Source organism: Pagrus major, chromosome 21 (assembly GCF_040436345.1).
Source record: "Pagrus major chromosome 21, Pma_NU_1.0".
In the NCBI taxonomy this organism is placed as follows: domain Eukaryota; kingdom Metazoa; phylum Chordata; class Actinopteri; order Spariformes; family Sparidae; genus Pagrus; species Pagrus major.
The window spans coordinates 11,154,915-11,174,069 of NC_133235.1; the positions used below are offsets into that span (position 1 = coordinate 11,154,915).

At 41.1% G+C, this 19,155-nt stretch overlaps 1 protein-coding gene across 2 annotated transcripts; it reads left to right on the forward strand.

Annotated features, from left to right (window-relative positions):
• The first annotated feature begins 3,403 nt into the window (after positions 1-3,403).
• Positions 3,404-18,187, forward strand: LOC141016882 (SUN domain-containing ossification factor-like). Of its 2 annotated transcripts, none has more exons than XM_073491455.1 (24): positions 3,404-3,673; positions 7,016-7,130; positions 7,400-7,519; positions 7,836-8,068; positions 8,281-8,394; positions 8,523-8,661; positions 8,749-8,866; positions 10,065-10,189; positions 10,278-10,345; positions 10,441-10,548; positions 10,817-10,922; positions 11,376-11,396; positions 12,031-12,086; positions 13,026-13,108; positions 13,389-13,454; positions 13,565-13,630; positions 13,781-13,874; positions 14,221-15,537; positions 15,642-15,729; positions 16,322-16,426; positions 16,611-16,768; positions 17,104-17,195; positions 17,311-17,366; positions 17,489-18,187. In XM_073491455.1, exons 1-24 carry the CDS (start codon positions 3,609-3,611, stop codon positions 17,954-17,956), a joined length of 3,981 nt encoding a protein of 1,326 aa, XP_073347556.1. In that variant the 5' UTR covers positions 3,404-3,608; the 3' UTR covers positions 17,957-18,187. The 2 variants fall into 2 exon arrangements, with proteins under 2 accessions (XP_073347556.1, XP_073347557.1); XM_073491456.1 differs by having other exon boundaries at positions 3,528-3,673; positions 8,526-8,661.
• The last annotated feature ends 968 nt before the right edge of the window (positions 18,188-19,155 follow it).

Consider the following 19,155-nt stretch of genomic DNA (forward strand, 5'->3'; position numbering starts at 1 on the left):
GTTGTATCTTAGTATGTGTGTGTACGTGCGTGTTTGTGCGCGAGTAACTCCGTGTATGTGTGCGTAAGGGTGTGTGTGAGGAACACGTGCGCATGTGCCGTTTGTCTGCACGTTTGTTGGCGTTTCAGTTGTATTTGTTTTCATGGTCGAAGCTGTTAATGATGAATCATAAAACCCACCGGGGGTAAAAATTTAATGTTGGACTTTTGTGAGTTGTTCCCGTGTTGTAGTAGCAGCCATACACACATAGCAAGGCTGAGGAGCACCTTCAGTACTCTCTATATGGAAACAGCCTCAATAACGCATTTAACCCCGTCATAGGTGTCCACCTGTGCTGTATCGGTGGTCAAGTTGTGACCCTCGCAGCCTTAAGCTCCGATACAGACGCTGACACGTGCGATGGAACTTGCCACTTGAAAGAAAAATAATAAAGTATTTTGTTCCTTCGTGAACGAACAAAGAACATGTATTTACATGTTTCCATTTAGCCTTTTTCTCAGGTTTGAAACATGCAACTCCATGCACATCACAAACTAGCGCTCTTTCTCTTCTCTCGACTCGTCTGACCTCTCTTATTTCCTCTGCTCTCACGACCATTGAAGCCAGTCTGTAAGTCAGCGTCTGCGCCAGAGCTTAAGGTGCTGTCGTCAATGTTCAAGTGCTTCTCTGTCACTTTGTTATTGTGTATGTGGGCCTAAACTGTGTTCTGATGTATATAGGTAATGATAAGGAGATACTGTACCTGTGGACTATAAAGACCTCATCAAGGATCCTAGCGCTTTAATCGTTCTCTGTGTCTCTATTCACTAAATGCTCTCTTCTCTCTAATTTAGACTGCCTTACCGGCATGAATTACAATTCTGTATTGCCAAAGCTAAATGTAGAAAGAGAATCGGAAAAGTGGAACAAAAAAATAATAAATAAAAAATCTGCTGAAGACCAACAACAACAACAAAATGGTACCTGTTGTAGTGAGACGGCATTGTTTAGCAGAGGGCATAATGTTAAGCTGGGAAATGCATCAGTTGTTATTTTCGGTGTCTCTGTATCGCTCCTCAATAAACTTCTTCCTCATAATGTCTCACTTTGTCCACCGAGTGTTTATTGTTTAAACAACTGGGTTTGGAGTCAAGTATATATTTATGTAGACCTCTCACTGGAGCGCAGTAATAATATGTCAGTCACAAATACTATGCTCTCGCTTGCTAGCTTAGTGATGAATACTGAAATTTCACATATTCCCCAGGTGGGTAAATTATCTGCAAAAACAGTCATTTTGCAACATATTCTGTGAAAGCCTATTGAATGAATACTATAGTCCCACTGTAGATTACTATGCAGGCTTAAGTGGTGGTATTACCACGTTCAATGAATCCCAAGACGATGAACATGCCTTGAATACATCACCAGTGGTATTTTCATACTGTGGGGCTTTCTTTCAGCCAGAAGATGGCACCAATACATCATGTACAACACAACGAGGCGAGGCTGTAGCTGTGGATTTACATGGACGGGGACGGGGAGATCAAATCTCCCAGGGAAATAATCGCTTTATGATTAAATTATCATTTTCATTTAAAAACAAAAACTCACAATCAAAAGTGGTAAAGCCTATGCATCACTCATTACGTTCTAGTTTTGCACTTTTTTTATACATGTGAAACGAATGAAATGGAGATACAGGACAGTGTTTGACATTGATCGGATCGATCCTCAGCAGGGGAGCAACTGCTTCTGTTGTGGTACGACAACACCACTTGGAAAATATGACATTTTGGGCATATTTGAATATGAGGGGGGATTACAGCCCTGCTATGTGGAACTGTTGTATACACAGGCGTACAACATCAAAATATAGAAGATGGATACATGACTAGAAAATGAGGAGAAAATTACTTTCAAAGATGTTCAGTTAATATTATTTTTATGTATTTTCTTTCTTGATAACCTGTAGATTTAGTTTTTTTTTTACAGCCTAAAAAGCATCAATCATTAAGAGTTGTAGAGATAATCTTTATCTGTGTCTACATTGAAACTTTCCCCAAATATGTATAAACTACATGAAGTGGTTCTGTAGTCTATTATTAATTACGTTGATATATTAAATTGACTTCCTTAGAATAACCTCTAAACCTTAAAATAATCTGCTGGTGTGCCCTGGGCACAAGCAAGGAATGGAGTCAAGCATGTTAAACTAGGTTGCTTGCCAAATGTAGGAAAATGTATTCAATTATGTACAGTTGGCATTGCTTCACGGGGATGCATGTGCTGTTTACATAGCCTATAAGCTCCGAAACTATGTAAATAAGTAGATAAGGTGACCCTATAACAGCCTAAATGCTTGATACAGAATCTGTTAACATCACTAACATGGTTTTTGATGTGTTGAGGATAAAACCACTCACTGAAGGTACGATCTAAGAGAATATTTAGCTTTAACTGCTTTAAGAATCAGTAGATATCTACAGAATACTGTGGATAATGGAGACTACAGAAGAAAAATAACCCCTTCTGACTGCCAGCCACATGTGGCAGCAGAGAGGCCTGGTTGAACTTTGACCTGCTATTTCATTCATTTAAAACACGTGGCTTACTGTCATTTTGGATTTTTTTTACCTTTGGGCACAGCCTTGCTCATGAAGGAGGTGCCCACTGTCATTGATCCCTGTGAAGTCAGAGGCCACTAGCTCTGATGTTTGGTGGCCTGACCATGGTGGTTTCAAATCATCTTTCAGGCACCTGGGCATGTGAGTTGAGTAGAGGGCGAGGGCTCCCTCTAGTGACCTCGACATAGAAATGCTTCTTACTGCCTCTGAGGCAAGGTTGGAATCTCGCCCTGTACATCATGTCCTGCAAGATTCTTGCTCTGAAAAGAGGTGAAACCACCGGCCGAAACTACCGCAGGTCACTTTCTACCACTTGCAACAACCTGTTTCGTAACAAAATGATGCAACAATGCAACAGTTTTAATTTGCACAATGTGTGTCATTTCACAAATTACTGCATAAAAATTAAACCACTCATCAAGCTCCTCCTGTCGAGCATGGATGTAAAAGAAAAAAAAAGTCTGATTTCTTATTTTGTTATTGTAAGGTTGCAGTTTTTGCATCAGCTGTTGTTGTTGCTTCGGTATTAATCACCCATTAAACACGGCATCTCGGCCACTCGTGTTACAGTCACCTTTATCACTCCCTGGGACTACTTTTGTCAAATTGAGTCGCAAGTATCACTGTTATGATAACATCTGAAGGCATGACTAGCCTCTCATACTCCGCTTAAATACTCCCTCTAAGAGAAGCTCCACCTGCACGGGCGATGAGAGGCTACGAAACGAGCGCTCCCAACGCACGCTCGGTTTGAACTGCGCAGGAGCCCCTCTGCCTTCTCATTGGACAGCCGGACGATGACACGCACTGACAGTTGATAGCAGGTTGTGTGTGGCTGACAGCGGCTAGCATCACACTTCAGCCGTGAAACTGCGGACATTAGCCAAGTCACAAGGAAACTGTGGTTGAATTAATGTTCAACATAGGTCAGGAGCCCGCCAGCTAAAAGGATAAAACTCTATTTCTGAGTTCGGCGAGGATGTCTGTCCCGGCAGGAGAGGGATGAAGATGATACCACTGTTATGGCGAGTTGTGTCAGTGTCGCTATGTGTAGCTGTAGTCTGTTGGTAAGTTGATTAAATTCGTCCCATTTGAACTGTGTGTCATTATTATGAAGTCACTAACAGACGTTAGCTTTGGAAACTATCACTCTGTCTGGCTTATGTTAACCAAGGTACAGGTAAGTTAGCTACAACGCACTATATTAGCTAGCTAGCTTATACTGTGATGTGGCACCTGGCTGACTTCTGACTTGTTGTCATATCGAGTTAGCTTGAGTTGCTGACCATAAGTACAGTATTAGCATGTTAGCTAAGTTTAATACTGCTAGCTAGCTAACTAGTAAACGAGTTTTGCCTAAGTTAGTGGCTCTCTAACATGTAACATTAACCCTCCACCTCCTCATGATATTGCACTACCTTGTGATTTGGCAGAATGATCTAGGTTTAATCAGCCGCTACAAGTTTGTGTCATGTATTAATCCTCTATAAAACTCTAGCTGACACGCTTATACTGTAGCCTTCACACTGGACTGCTGACTAAAACATTCTCAAGATCTCTGCCACACACTCTCACACATGAATCTGCTGAGTCTACATCACTGGCTGTTTATTCCCACGACCCATACTGTCACAAAGCTAACGTTAGCCGACGTTACACAGATTTGGTTCATGACAGGATTAAAGGCCTGTCACGTCAGTCATGTCAGTCCTCTTGAAAGCTGGAGGTTGTGGTCTGTGTAAGTCTGACAGAGCACAGTAAAGCCAGCAGAGAGGGAGATTATATCGGATGATCATGGGCTTTAGCCATGATGTTACAGGATATTAACAAAACATTGACTCTTGTACTTCACATAGAGATGGGAGGGAGGGACATGATGTAATATGGTATTAAGATCTATGTTGGTGATGATTTTGACCTGACCTACTTTCATTGCATTAGCTCTCATTTTACAGTGAAGCTGAGTGAAGGGTGTCTGCTATACTCTCGTGCCACACAGTACATTACAGTAAAATGTTAAGGTGCCCTGTGATAGTTCATGCTGTGGTCTTCTCTCCACCACACCGTGGTTAATAGATGTCAGACATGCCTTTGCAGTGGAAACATTCAAGTGTTATTAATAACATAATTAACAGCTGTAACACATTCAGGTTCTTCAGCTCCAGAGCCATGTTATAATGCATGCTGGAAAACTGGAGGGGCAAACTGGGACACTTGATGGAGGAACTGAGTTGTAATGAATGTTATTAATCACACCTGTGCTTGTCTTGTTATGACATGTCCAGCTGCCTGCTGTGAGAAGGTCTTTTTGATGATACGGAAGAATGAACGAAGACTGGATTTTATTTTTTTTTCTAAAATTGTTGCTCTTACATAGAGTTGGATGGTGTACAGTGTATCGAAGACATAAATTACTATAGACCATTTCTATTATCAACTATCGGCTGATCACCAAATTAAAGCCGATGAGGAGTGAGGGGAAAAGTCTACAAGTTTTAACAAAAGAAATCTCATAAGAGCTATGAAATATTAACTGATCCATCTTTGCCCATTACATCTTAGCATTTCTTTTCCTCAGTATCGACCATGTGAAGCAGGCAGTCATCCGTTACTGGCATCACTAATATACATTTTCACCACTATTGGAGAGTTGTAATGCCATTGTATGTATATATCCATTTAATGCATCTGGTTGTACTTGTATTAGACCACTGTAGGGAAGATTTTATGGCAAAATTGGATTTTTGATTTCAATTTAAAGGATTTTTAATAAGGGTTAGGAATGAAAGGATAACTCATTATACAGTACTATTATAGTCATTTCCATAAGATAAAATAAAGCACTATCATAGCTCAAGTGATTCATGCAATATGCCAGTGCATCAATATTAATATATAATGCATAATATATAATTTCTCTATCTAATTCCTTTAGTGCATGAAATCATAATCACTGTACGGGTGACGCCATGTTGTCATCTTATTAGTCAGGTTAGAAATTGTTGTAGTCAATGACACATCATGTGACAAACGTTGGAAAAACTCACAGGTCACTTGTCAGTCAGAGGTGTGTCTGAAAGATGTGTCAGTCAGAGGTGTGTCTCAAGAACAGGCTTGATGATGGTGGAAACATGCACGTGATCTTTGAACTTGTTGGAAACATGCTTATCTTTTTCATTTTTTTGCATCATGGGCAACAGGTCCTTCCTTCATATCCAACCTGCTCTGTAAATGCTCTCTTCTGTGTATTTGATAGCTTCTGCTGTCCCTGAAACACTACATCCATTTTTATTTCAGTTACTCGAATGCGGCATACGGTGTAAAATATTAGCCTCACCCACACAGGGAATATCCCTTTCATCATTAGGGATCCATCTAAAAATCTCCCACACTTCCTGCCTTTTTATTGTAAAGTCTACTGCTTTAACTCTTTGTCTGTAACCGGTTAGTTAATTATTTAGTGAGTCGTGCCTTAAGACCACTCTTGCTCCTTTGGGAGTTACATTATGGCCACTGGCTTTCAATTAGAAGACAAAGCTCTGTTGTTCACTAAAGTGTTTGTGATTAGTCTAGCCTCCTCAAGTCAGATCAACAAGGCAGTTGCTCCATCCAGCCCAGTAGTAAGTAAACTACTTGACCTAGAATCCAGACTACAATCCAGATAATGGCTTGGATTGTTGACAAGTTGGAGTGTGGCCTTTGAGACGGGATCATGAGGACGTTTCCCCCACAGGAACGTGCCGTTATTATTGCGATTATTTAAAGCCTTGTTACTGCTAATTATTGTTGATTTCCTGCCAGGAGTGAGGACATCAATGTGACCCTGACCGTTTCTCTGGCTCAGTGTCACCTAACAGTACTGTGGTGATTAAAACACATAGGGTTTTCATTTCTGTATACACAGAAACTCAAATCTAACTTTAAAAACGGAAGCGAAAGAAGTGAATGTCATTTATTCTTTATTTTCACTTTCATGTGTCTTTTTGTGTGTCTGACAGATCCAGTAGTTTTCAGTTAATAGATAACCTACAGAAACAGAACATTTTAAAAATATTGCAGATTTCAGGTATATTTTTCAAGGCCTTACAGTCGGGTTGAGCAATGTACAACTCTTTTGAGGCGTGTCTCTTGACAACGTTCCCTGACTTTGAATCCAGATAAGATAAATTGTCTACGTTGGGGTACAGACCACTGGGACATTCTCAGTGCGTCACACTGGGACACTGTGTATGACTCACTGCAGTCAAATACAAAGTTTAGTGTGCTTGATTCAAGAGTGTGTGAATACTCCTTATACTGATGTTTCTTTTCCCAGATACCAGGATATTTTTCACACACAAGTGACCCATATTCTGACAAGTTGACTCAGTGCTGTTATGACACTCTTTGCATTTTCCTTTGTCTCGTAGGTACCCTAGTTGCTATGTTGGTTGCACGGAGCCGCACCAAGAGGCCCAGAGGCCTGAGTCCTCACAGGACGTCGGTTCGGAGGAAGAGTCAGGGGAAAAGATTCAGCCTCATAAGGTAGCGTTAGCTGTATACTCTCTTTCTATATTAACCACACAGGAAACCTGCTGCCATGCTAGACATGTATCAGATCAACACCTGTTTTACAACCGAATGTCTGAATATACGGGCCAACAAAAATATTTATGTTGCTCATTTAGAGTTGTGGGTGTTTTGTCTTTTGTGACTGAACTGTCTCTATCATGGTATCAATGATACCTGCATGCATTTATGTGTGTGTGTGTGTGTGTGTGTGTGTGTGTGTGTGTGTGTGTGTTTATGTCTAGGTCGAGGAAAGCTTGGTGTTACCTGTCCAGTCCCTGCCTGAAAATGAACAGTTGATAGAGGATGATCGGCAGAAAGAGGAGCAGACAACACAAGAAGTGGACAATAAACAATATTCAGAGGTACATTATAGTTGTAGCATTTCTGTAAATTAAACCTAGATTTGGTGCATCCCCCAGCTTAATACTACAATGTCCTGTGACATTTGTGTAAGAAATTTTTAAGCTAAGCTTTCTAAAGGTTCTAAAGGAACAACTCAGCAGTTTCAGACCTGGATAAGCAGTCATGTGCATCGTACCATCCAGTTTTTATTATTGATCGTTCCTGGAACATCTGACGCTTTAAGTGTTTTGTTGATCAATCCAACTCTGCCTAATGGTCCAGCCGTTTCAACATTTCCCTTGACAGCTCACATATCTCTCTCCGTTTATCCATCAGGCCTTTGAAGCAGAGGAGCCTGCTGTAGAGGTAGAGCTGGAGGCAGACAAAGGACTTTCACAACCTGAGCCAGAACCTGAGCAAAACTCAGAAAATCAACATCCTGAAACTTCCATCACTGAAGACCAGGACCCAGCCCCCCTGCTGCCTTCCCCTGACCCTGTTTCTGGTCCTGCTGCTGGGCTTAGAAACAACCCTGACATCCTTGATATTCAAGACAACATCCCAAATAGGCAAGTTATTAGTTCATTTAATCTGTCAGTTATCTGTAAAAATAGCAAAAAAGAGCTTGTTTTGCTGTGTCTCATTATTTTCTTGTTTCAGAAAATGTGATGTGCATTGCTTAAGGTTACAGCACTCCGTTAGAGTTCCTTTAAAATATTCATGTTTTCCTTGATGTCTCCCTGCTAATTAGAGAGCAACATTTGTTGTTGTTTCATTTCAGTGCTTCAGATGACGCATCTGAAGTAGCTGCACCTGATGTTAGTGATTCTGACCAGCCCCCAGCTCACTGTGAAGAAGAAGAAGAGGAAGAGAACAATCCATATGACAGTGAAAGGTGGGGACAGTTCATCTTCTGCCCTACTTAGTGAGCAAAAAATATACACTTGTCTTGCATTGTTGTCAAGTTGGATTTGTGGTTGAAGTTTAACTTAAAAGACAATAATGTATGTTTTGTTCCCACAGCAGTCCTCCAATAGTTTTGGAGAACACTTCCAATGTTCACATCGCAGGAACTAAAACCCACAGCGACCCTCCTCTGAGTCCTTCGGCTGGTCACAGCACGCGTGTGGAGACCAACACATCTCAAACGCTGAATGAGCAAGTAAGGAACTCGCACACCGCGTGAACTATTTTCCTCTCTCTACCAAAGGAGGTGTCCCAGCTCTCATTTTCTCATTATCTCGGACAGGACCCGAGCTCCTCTGTCACCACAGACACAGATTCCCCTGTGAGCAGCAAAGACCACGAGGACATCCCCACATTTGATGAGTGGAAGCGGAAGGTGATGGAGGTGGAGAAAGAAAAGAGTAAGAGTTTAGTTTATCCTGCTTCTAAAGTTGTGTTAAGCTTGATGATCCAGAATATAACAGTCTGATATCTGTATCAATGTACAGTGTTTTCTACGGAAGCCCTAAAGGGCCATGCATTCATACATTTTATTTCCTCCGTTTTCCCGTGATAACGACTTAATTTCATTTGTTTTCTCGAGATCTCGAGTTATTATCTCGAAATAACAACTGCCGTTTTCCCGAGATAACGGGATAATTTTCTCGAGATCTTGAGAAAACAAAACGATAGTGTAGTATATTAAATCATTGCAGGAAACATCATTCAGTGTAGCAATGTCAGAGGAACAGGAGCATATTGATCACCGCGTCACATATCTTTTCAATCAAGGCCTGACACAGGCTGAAATAGCATTATGCCTTGCTATTACAGATAATATACACATTAGTGTGCGTAATCTAAAAAGACTTCAGCTATATCGGCGGCGCAATCTCAGTGAGCCTGATCTCGTTGTTAACACCGAGATCTCAAATTAATTATATCGTTATCTCGGGAAAACAAAGTTTCGTTATCTCGAGATCTCAAATTAATTATATCGTTATCTCGGGAAAACAAAATTTCGTTATCTCGAGATCTCAAGAAAATTATCCCGTTATCTCGGGAAAACGGCAGTTGTTATTTCGAGATAATAACTCGAGATCTCGAGAAAACAAATGAAATTAACTCGTTATCACGGGAAAACGGAGGAAATAGAATGTATGAATGCATGGCCCTTTAGGGCTTCCGTAGTTTCCCACTGAATGAATGAATAACATTAAATAATACATGACACCATTTCTAGTAGTTCCTTTTTCACCAATTTAGCTCTACTTAATTCTCCACATTGTTTCAGTGTTTACTGACAAACTAGTTTAATCTTCTCACCTCGCTTTTCACTTCAGTTCTCTTTTCCCCCAACACACACACACACACACACACACACACACACACAACCACACACACACACACACGCATTTATGCTCTCTTTTAGCACACACACTAGCTCGTATACTTTTTTCGTCAGCAGTATGTTTTTTTAAAGTTTCTTAAAAACACAACTTGCAATTTGGGATTTTTTAACCAAAGGATTTTTAACCTGCCACTGTGGCTTTTGGGTTGATCAAATTCACCTAGCTAATTTCCCACCCTGATTCTTTGTTATATTCATCCTCTCAATAGCTCAGTCTACTCACACTTCTAACAACGGGGCCACTAATACAGTGAAGAAGGTCCAGAAGAACTTTAATAACTACGCCTCAGTGGAGTGTGGAGCCAAGATCCTCGGTGCTAACCCAGAGGCCAAGGTACTGTATATACATTACTACATCATCATCCTACGGAGGAATCTGTTGAATAAAAGCGTGTATTGATTTGTGAATTTGTTCCACACAGAGCACTTCGGCCATATTGAAGGAGAACATGGACTTGTACATGCTAAACCCCTGTAGTAACAAAATCTGGTAAGTGGCAGCTCCGGCTTTGAGTGCAGCGATGCTCCCTGAGATTTCTGAACCTGAAGCCGGTGTTTGACGCTTTGTTTCTCGTCCCTGTTCAGGTTCATCATTGAGCTCTGTGAGCCCATCCAGGTGAAGCAGTTGGATATCGCTAACTTTGAGCTCTTCTCTTCTACTCCCAAAGACTTCCTTGTCTCCATCAGTGATAGGTACTATAATGTGTGCACTGCAGCTACCAGACACGATTTTTATTACAATATGGGAACATTTATTTTTTATCTTAGGTGAACGTTTGTGTCAAACTTATAATCTATCGGTAAATTACAACTGTTAATTTTTCTTTTATTGGTCGTTCATTATAGAAAATATCAGAAATATGAAATCAAATTTTTATGATCAAATCCTGTATTCTTTCAGTATCATTAGTAATCCAGAGACGTTCACATCACTGAACTAACTGTAAATCTCCTCCTGTAGATATCCAACAAACAAGTGGCTGAAGCTGGGAACGTTTCACGCTCGGGATGAGCGCACAGTCCAGAGCTTCCCTTTAGATGAACATCTTTATGCTAAATATGTGAAGGTGAGTGCAATATATTTTATTAGTGTAACACTACCACTGCATCTGTCTCTATTGTATGCTAAAGTAGTGCTGAATCAGTGTAATCTCTTATTGCAAGTGAGCATTTAATTGTTTCTGTGCACTTTCTTTCCTTGTTTTTTTCCCTTTTCCTTACAGTCACAAGGTCTGTAGAATCAAAAGATTGTATTATATTATCTTGATGTTTCACTGTTGCTCAGATTAGGCATTATTCTGGATATGGGCAGCAGAAGATTCCCTGAAATGTAGAATGTGAATAGTCCAATTTGGTCAGTGTTTCATAATCTGGATATCAACCTGGCTAAAATGATGGTATCAGGATTATTTGGTGTCTGAAGTGACTCCAAACCAGCATACATATCTTTGGTCCTGTATTAAATGCATGTGTACTTCTCTTTAATTTGATCTCTCTGTTTTCTGTCTTTCTTGCCTCAGATGTTCACCAAGTACATAAAGGTTAGCCTGCTTTTCTTGTAGAGTTCTGTGAGTGAAAAGTAAACTTGGAGGTGGATTTTGTGTCTTTTGTCTCACGTGGTGCTATCTCCTCTAAACAGAGCCAGATCTAACTTGCTATGCTAGCTGCTAACCCATTAAAACACCAAGAAATACAATGAATACATTCATATAATCGCACATAATTAGGGCTGCACAATTAATTCAAATATTATCAAGAGTAATGTGGCCAAGCACAATATCCAAATTGCAGAAGCTGCCGTTTTTTTGTTGTTTTTTGTAATAATGTGAACAATCACAAAATCTGTCAAAATTATCACAATAATTTATTTTTTTGAACATATTGTGCAGCCCATAATGAACATTTGATGCCCACCAGTTGTCATTTAAATAATCAAGTATGTCAAATGATCAAAGTCACCCTACAGTGAGATGTTCCTCTCAGATTTACTCACATTTGCCAATCAGCCTCTCATTATCTCCTTTTAAACCATCTTATTGATTTTTACAAATATACAAAACCATGGCTTTGCTGTTTGTAAGTTACACAACCACTGCTGAGTGTGTTGATTTGGTGTGGGTTATAATACAGCATACAATCCCATTATAGTATCCAAATCATTTGTCCACTTTTCAGGTAGAGCTGGTGTCTCACTTCGGCTCTGAGCATTTCTGCCCCCTCAGTCTCATAAGGTACGTAATATTCAGGCAATGCTATGTTTTTCTAACATACTCTTATGTGTTTGGATTGGGTGTCTTAAAGCATGTTTTCCAAATGATAGCTTGCTGCATTCTGCATGAGCTCTAGATGGTGTCAAGTGATATTGTGTAATATTTGGCATGTGGTCATGGGCAGCTCCTTGTTACACTATTAAGCCTCTGGTGGGACCGAGGAGAACTAATGCAGATGTAAGAACTTGGGTGGATCCAAGGGCGGGGCCACAGGGGTGTCGGCCCCAGTTGAGATCTGATTGGCCCCTGAAATGCCCCCTGTTCGCTTCAGAGCACTGCGTTGGCTGAATTTTGAAGGGATTGGGGGGACTTGTACTTCTCCTCTCAAGAAATACCATGACTGTCTGGCACCTTATCTCTGCCCCAAGTTGATTTGCTGTTAGGTAGGTTGTGTGGTTATTTACATGCATACAATCTCACCGAATGTAGGAAATGAAGTGTCTAATATGCACACCCTAGAGCCCTCGCATAATACCTGGCCCTTCTGTGTAAAGTATGGCCCTTCATTTAGAAAAACCCTAAATCCGTCCATGTGCTGGATGCTGTTTGTTAATCTGGCTGAAGCTTCTGCACAAAAGAGGTGGTAGAAATGGTTACAACCAACATACTGACTATTACTATTAACTTAAATAAACATTAGGAAGTAGTGAAACACATGGTGCCTGTTATTTTTTGTGCAAATTCAGGTGCCCCATCAAGGGAAATCTAACACTAGGTTGATGCTTGTGTTAAAACCTGCTCATGTTCATAAATAGAACCTGCTGATGGATGACTCTCCTACACTGTATGACATTTTGTTTGATGTAGGCTTTTAGTGTAGCTCGCTGCCCCCTACAGGTTGTCAAAGACCATTACATCAGCCTGGTTATAGAATGATTTTGATGATTTTTTTCCCCCCAGGGTGTTTGGCACAAGTATGGTGGAAGAGTACGAGGAGATAGCTGATCCACCAGAGAGACCCGATGATCAGGATGATGACTTGGGTGAGAACTGAGAGCATCATATATTTTATGATTTTCTCTTCACCTGTAATAAATTGAAGCATTTACACAAGTGAAATACACTCAGAGCAACCTATTTGGTACAGTTTGTATCACTAATAAAATAAATTAACTAATTACAATGAAATGACCCCATTCATTTGTATGTCAGGTGTTGTTTTATAATGTTCAGTGAATTGAAATGAAAATGGTTTTACACTCACATTTATCATTGTTTTGTTGTAAGATGGATGTGTGTTATTAAGTGCACTGCTCCCTACAGATTATCCTCCTGGATATGCACCCAGTGAAGTCAAGTCATCTAAGAATCTGATCGGATCAGCAAAAGGTAAGTATAGCAGACATGGATTTCTACTGCATATAATGATTAATGAGTGTTAATGTTCCAAACCTGGACTGTATTAACTTTTGACTCTGGTGTTTACATTTTCTCTTCAGATGCCATTTTGAACATGGTCAACAACATTGCTGTCAATGTCCTCGGTGGAGGCCCAGAAATGCAAGGTATGACCAGCGGAAACAGCTGTAACGTCCAGCTTTGTCTCACAGCTTCTGTTTTTTGAGATTTACAGTTGACAATATGTTGATGAAGATTTTTGTAAAATAATTTCTGTGTTCACTCCCAATGTAGTTTATTTTCTTTTACTTTTATAGGCAACCTTTCATCACAGGAAGTAAACATGACTGAGCCATCAGCTCAACCTGAAACCACCACTACTACCACTACTGACCTTACGTCACAAGATGTGTGAGTACATGTAATGAGTCCTGTAACATCTTTCACAATCCAGAATTGACCACCAAGAAACTTTAAAAATAATAGAATGGGAAATACTTTTTGTGAAAAGGCAGACATTTGTCTTAAGGTACAATAGGAAAGTCAAGATATTCACATTCAAAACAGGAAACATTAAAACACATTAATACAGAGACACATTGGAGCTACATTCACGAGAGTACTGCAAATCTGGTGTCTTTCTTAGTTTCTTGTATCTGAAATCTGCTTTTACATTAACCAGTGCTTTGTGAAATAATACAGTGCTGTAATATTATTTATCATTTATATGTACTATATTGTCCTTCTCCCTCTCCAGCCCTGACTCTGAAGAGAAAGAGATTTTACTGGACCCTGATATCCCTGCAACTGTAGTCCCTTCCTCAGAGACACCTGTGGCTGAGGCACCTGCTGCTGAGCCAAGCGAACAAGAGCTCCCCCCAGTGGAGGAAAAAAATGTCACTCCCTTAGAGAAAGATAAAGATGAAGAAGAACCTATCAGCTCTACAATCACCCTTTTGGAAAAGGAGGAGGAGTTGGATGAAGAAAAGGAGAAAAGGGACCATCATGAGCGACAGCAAGAAATCCAAAACTACTGTTCACTACTTCCTTCATTTTCTTCCTTTTGCTCTTGCGCAGCGTCCCTCGAGGAGTATCTCCATCAGCAGTGTTCAGCTCTGCTGTCCAAAAAAAGGAAATGCCAAACAGTGGACAGAAAGCAAATTGTTTCTCCAACACCCGCTTGGCTCCAACCTCTGTCCCCCACTGCCTGCCCTGAACCTCAGCAGCCGCCCAGTGAGGTACATCAGCCCCATGAAAAAGAACAAGCCTCTGAACAGGAGCCAGAGATCAGAGCCAGCCCGTCAGAAACACCACAGCCTCCTGGGAACACAGCAGAGCCTCATAAAGAGTCAATGTCTGAACCTCCTCTGCTGGAGCCCAGTCAAACCTTGAACCTCCCCAGACCCAGTGCCACTGACTCATCCTCTGCCAAGCCTACACCTATTGTGGAGACACCACAGCTGTCTTCTGAGGAGCCAGCGAAGGAGCTGATGCCAGAAAAGAGCCAGGATGTGCTGGCTGAGGAGAAGCACATTGAGCCCTCAGCCTCGGAACAACCTAGTGTTAGTGCTACAGTGGACGAAGCCTCAGTGGCACCAACAGAAGAGGAATCTGATATTAATGTTTCTCAACAGGACATAAATGCCCCCATCCAAACCCAGGATGAGACAGATCAATCTCAAGTTCTCCATCCAACCACCTCCCCTAATGTAGAACATCACCCTGACCCACCAGCTGTACCCGAAAGCGGTGCCGCTATCACTGAAGTGGCCCATCCCACTCCAGACATCGTCACAGAACTTGAGCCCTCTGGTGGTCATCCGGTCATCACAGAAACTAAAATGGAGGATTTCTCAGAAGACGTCTCTGCATCGTCACCTTCTCCTCCCTCGCCAACCTCACCGTCCCTGTCGGACATCTATGCAGATCCCCCCAACGGCACGGAGCAGAACGGGAACCCGGTGCATGGCTCCAGCCAGAAGGAGTCTGTGTTCATGAGACTCAACAACCGCATCAAGGCCCTGGAGATGAACATGTCCCTCAGCGGACGTTACCTGGAGCAGCTGAGCCAAAGGTGAGGAACAGGGACACGCACCAGTGTGGGATAGTTGTCCTTCATATTCATAAACTGAGCAGAGGGAGATATTAAGACTTTACACATCCATGTTTTGATTCAAGGTATCGAAAGCAGATGGAGGAGATGCAGAAGGCTTTCAACAAAACCATCATTAAACTCCAGAACACCTCGAGAATAGCAGAGGAGCAGGTGAGGAATAAAAGGGAACAAATATTAGTCCAGACAGAGAGACATACAGAGATAAATGCTTCTTGTCTCACTTTGAGACAGTTGTCATATTTATTGAAAATGCAGTTGAAAATCTCGAGGACAAAATGGCCACGGATGTTTATTTGGAGTATACAGTATGTTACTTGTATTTTCCTCTGAGGTCAACTTGTTTATTGAGTTATGGAAAAAATAAATATTTCTGAGTTTGTATTATTATCTTATAAATATTATAAATATTAAAATTCTGAGTTTGAATGTCTTCTCCAAAACTAAATAGTGTCCCTTATAAGTTGCACTAATCATAGGAAGTGTGAATAGGTGTGTGGCTATGGGGCCATCCAACAGGTTGTCAATCAGTTTTGAAATGAGTAAAATAAATACCTCATTGTATCAGAGGCAATGTGGCACAGCTCAGGAACCTTCTGTTTAAATTGCAAATAAACCCTGCTTCGCTCCGCCTACATTACATGTATTCCCATCCGTGCCCCGTGTATTTCGGCTGTAATACCTTTCCATGCCGTTTCAGTGATGTGTGTGGATGCTGATCTTGTAGTCCTGTTTGCTCCCACAGGACCAACGTCAGACTGAATCCATTCACTTGCTGCAGGGCCAGCTGGAGAATGTGACTCAGCTGGTTCTCAACCTGTCTGTCACAGTCAGCCAGCTGCAGATTGAGGTAGATACAATGCTCCAGGCACAAAGCCTTCATTTGTAATCAGGGTTTTTTTCTTTTGTTTTCAGCCTGATTTTTATTTTTTTTTCAGTGATACTCCATTTTCTTCACTGTATTTTTCAGTCTCTTACTTTGTCAGACATTGTCACTGTGTTGCTGTTAATATAATCAATCCTCTATCTGCCAGGTGTCAGACAGGCAGAACTACCTGCTGCTGTCTCTGGTGTTGTGCCTGTGTCTCGGCCTGCTGCTGTGTGCCAACTACTGTCGCATCACCACTGTTCCTCCTACCACAGAGCCAGAGCCACCCATGGCAAAAAGCTACACCTTCTGCTCTCCTGAAAGGTAGCAAGACACTTTCTGCAAAAAAAAAAAATACATGTAATGACAAATACTCCCTTTTATAACAAGATTCAATAGTGTGAAACCTTTTAATTGCAAAGAAAAAGCTCAAGTTGAGCATGTAGATGTGAGTAAGCGTCTCCAAGTGGGCTTTTACAGCTTATGGGCAGAGGTTACAGTGCCTTGAATGGCTCCTACTCATTAAGCCAGTTTATTGATACAATCTTTCATTGAGAATGTCGCAGCTGGAATCTTAAGTGTTCACACAGCCGTGACTCATGTCCCCATAAAGGCGCTTCATGCAACTTTTACCTCAACCATTACTGTTTCCTTAATAGGCAGTTCTCTTCTTGTGATGAGACGGGCTTGAAGAGGAGTGCATCCTATCCCCTCATACACTCTGAGTCATTCCAGTTAGCCACCACTGAAGGTAAGCAGAAGAGGCATCGAGATAATTGTTCTAATCGGTTTCAAGGTTTTTCTCAGGTGTCTTGAATGGTAGCCAGTCAATAAAGAATTGAACCATTGCTTTTCTTGGCTTACAGGCCCTGAAATGCTGCATGCAGATGACACACACAGTCTTTGTCCAGCTAACAGAAAGGTGTGTAAAGACATTTATTGCATTGCAGAATATTAGTGTAAAATATCCCTTTTAAATTACTGGTGGTAACAGATGAACAGTTGTTAACAGATGTTCTATCTCCCCAATCTTTTCCCTCACAGAGGAGACGCCGTAAGATGAAACCCATGGAGAAAGTAGAGACCCTGAAACCTTCTTTCCATGCTGCTCCAGAACTGTGTAATGGAGGGGTTGTATGTAATGGTGTACCCGTCATCACAAACCCTTCACCTTTTGCAAAAAGGTTACTTCAACCTATGTTTAGAGACTCGCCGTCAGAGGGCAGCTCGGAGGGATCCTCACATTCAGACGACCCCTCCTTCTGTGGCATCACCACAGCCTGCAGCCGAATCTGTGACGGGCTCCCTCCTCCCAAGACCCGGGCGGAGAAGCGGGCATCAAGACGCAGGCGTCCTAAGCCCAGCTGTGCGGTGGTGGACTTGCTTCAGGCCCCGAGGAGGGACAAGAGCGAACAATTGCCCATCTCTACCATACATGACATCATGAACAGGAAAAAGGAGCAAAGCTCTGGGACATTTGGGGTGAACGTCACCCTCTCAGGTCCTGTTTGACGTCTCCACTCCTTCTCACTGACTGCTTTCCAAAAGAGGACGGATGTTTATTTCTGTAGCCAAAGGTAGCTGTAAGCTTCGACATGAGACAATCCCTTCACTCTTAGTTTAGTTTTGTGTTCTGTTCTTCTTCTCTGTTCGGTTCTTGTCAGATGTTTATATTTGTTATACTTCAAATCAAAGAAATGTCTTCCCAGCTTTCCATTAAAGCTTTTCTCTTCTGTTTGGAAATACTGTTACTTTTCACCCGGTAAATTGAACATAATGATAAAATAGTTTTAGTTTACCTTTTCTATTTCTTTCTTTTTTCTTTATTTCGTAAAAATACAGTTCTGTCAAGACGTTGCCTTAGAAGTCCAGTGTGTACGATGTAGGTAGGTTTAGAAGCATAAATGGTCCATAACAACCTAAAACTAAGAATCATGTGTTCATGACCTTTGTATGAACCTTTCATATCTAGAGATGGAGCAGGTTCTCTTCAGAGTCCTCCATGTTGGACCGCCATTTTCTACAGTAGCCCTGAACAGACAAACCAAACACTGGCTCGAGAGAGTGTGTTTCACTGTTTTTGCAGCCACAATAGGGGTGTGTGAGACAAAGGGTGTCACTGAATCCTAAATCCACATTTACACTTTTAAGGACAAGCAGAGGAGGTTTTTCTTAAGTCAGCTCACCTTCAAAATAGAAGCACAGAAACAGTCAAAGACATATCAATGTATTTAAGAATTTGTATATTGAAAGCAGAAACATAGTGCTATAAAACACATACTTAATAAACAGTTTTACTATCATGTAGATATTATATTTATTACTTTTGTTAGTTATTGATCCAGTGAAGCTGAAAGAAAAGAAAGATGGCGCAAAACATGGAAGAACTTCGGTGAAAAATGTCTTTTAGTGATTTTACAGACAGCAACTGGTGCTGGAACAAGCTCACATGTAGAGTTCTGTCGACACCAAAAACTGAAATACTCGTAACAAAAATATATTGATCTGTTATCAACTGCACTCAAAGTCCAGTCATGTAGAAAAAAACAAAGTTTTAGTATAAGCAGATTTTCATTGTTTGCAATAAAATACTATGGTGTTAGATAAAAGTGAAACAAGCTATGTGATGGCTCGAGGAATTTCTACATTAACAAATGTGTGTTTCTGTCATTCTGTTAAGTCTGTTATTCATCAAAATAGTTGTTCACAGT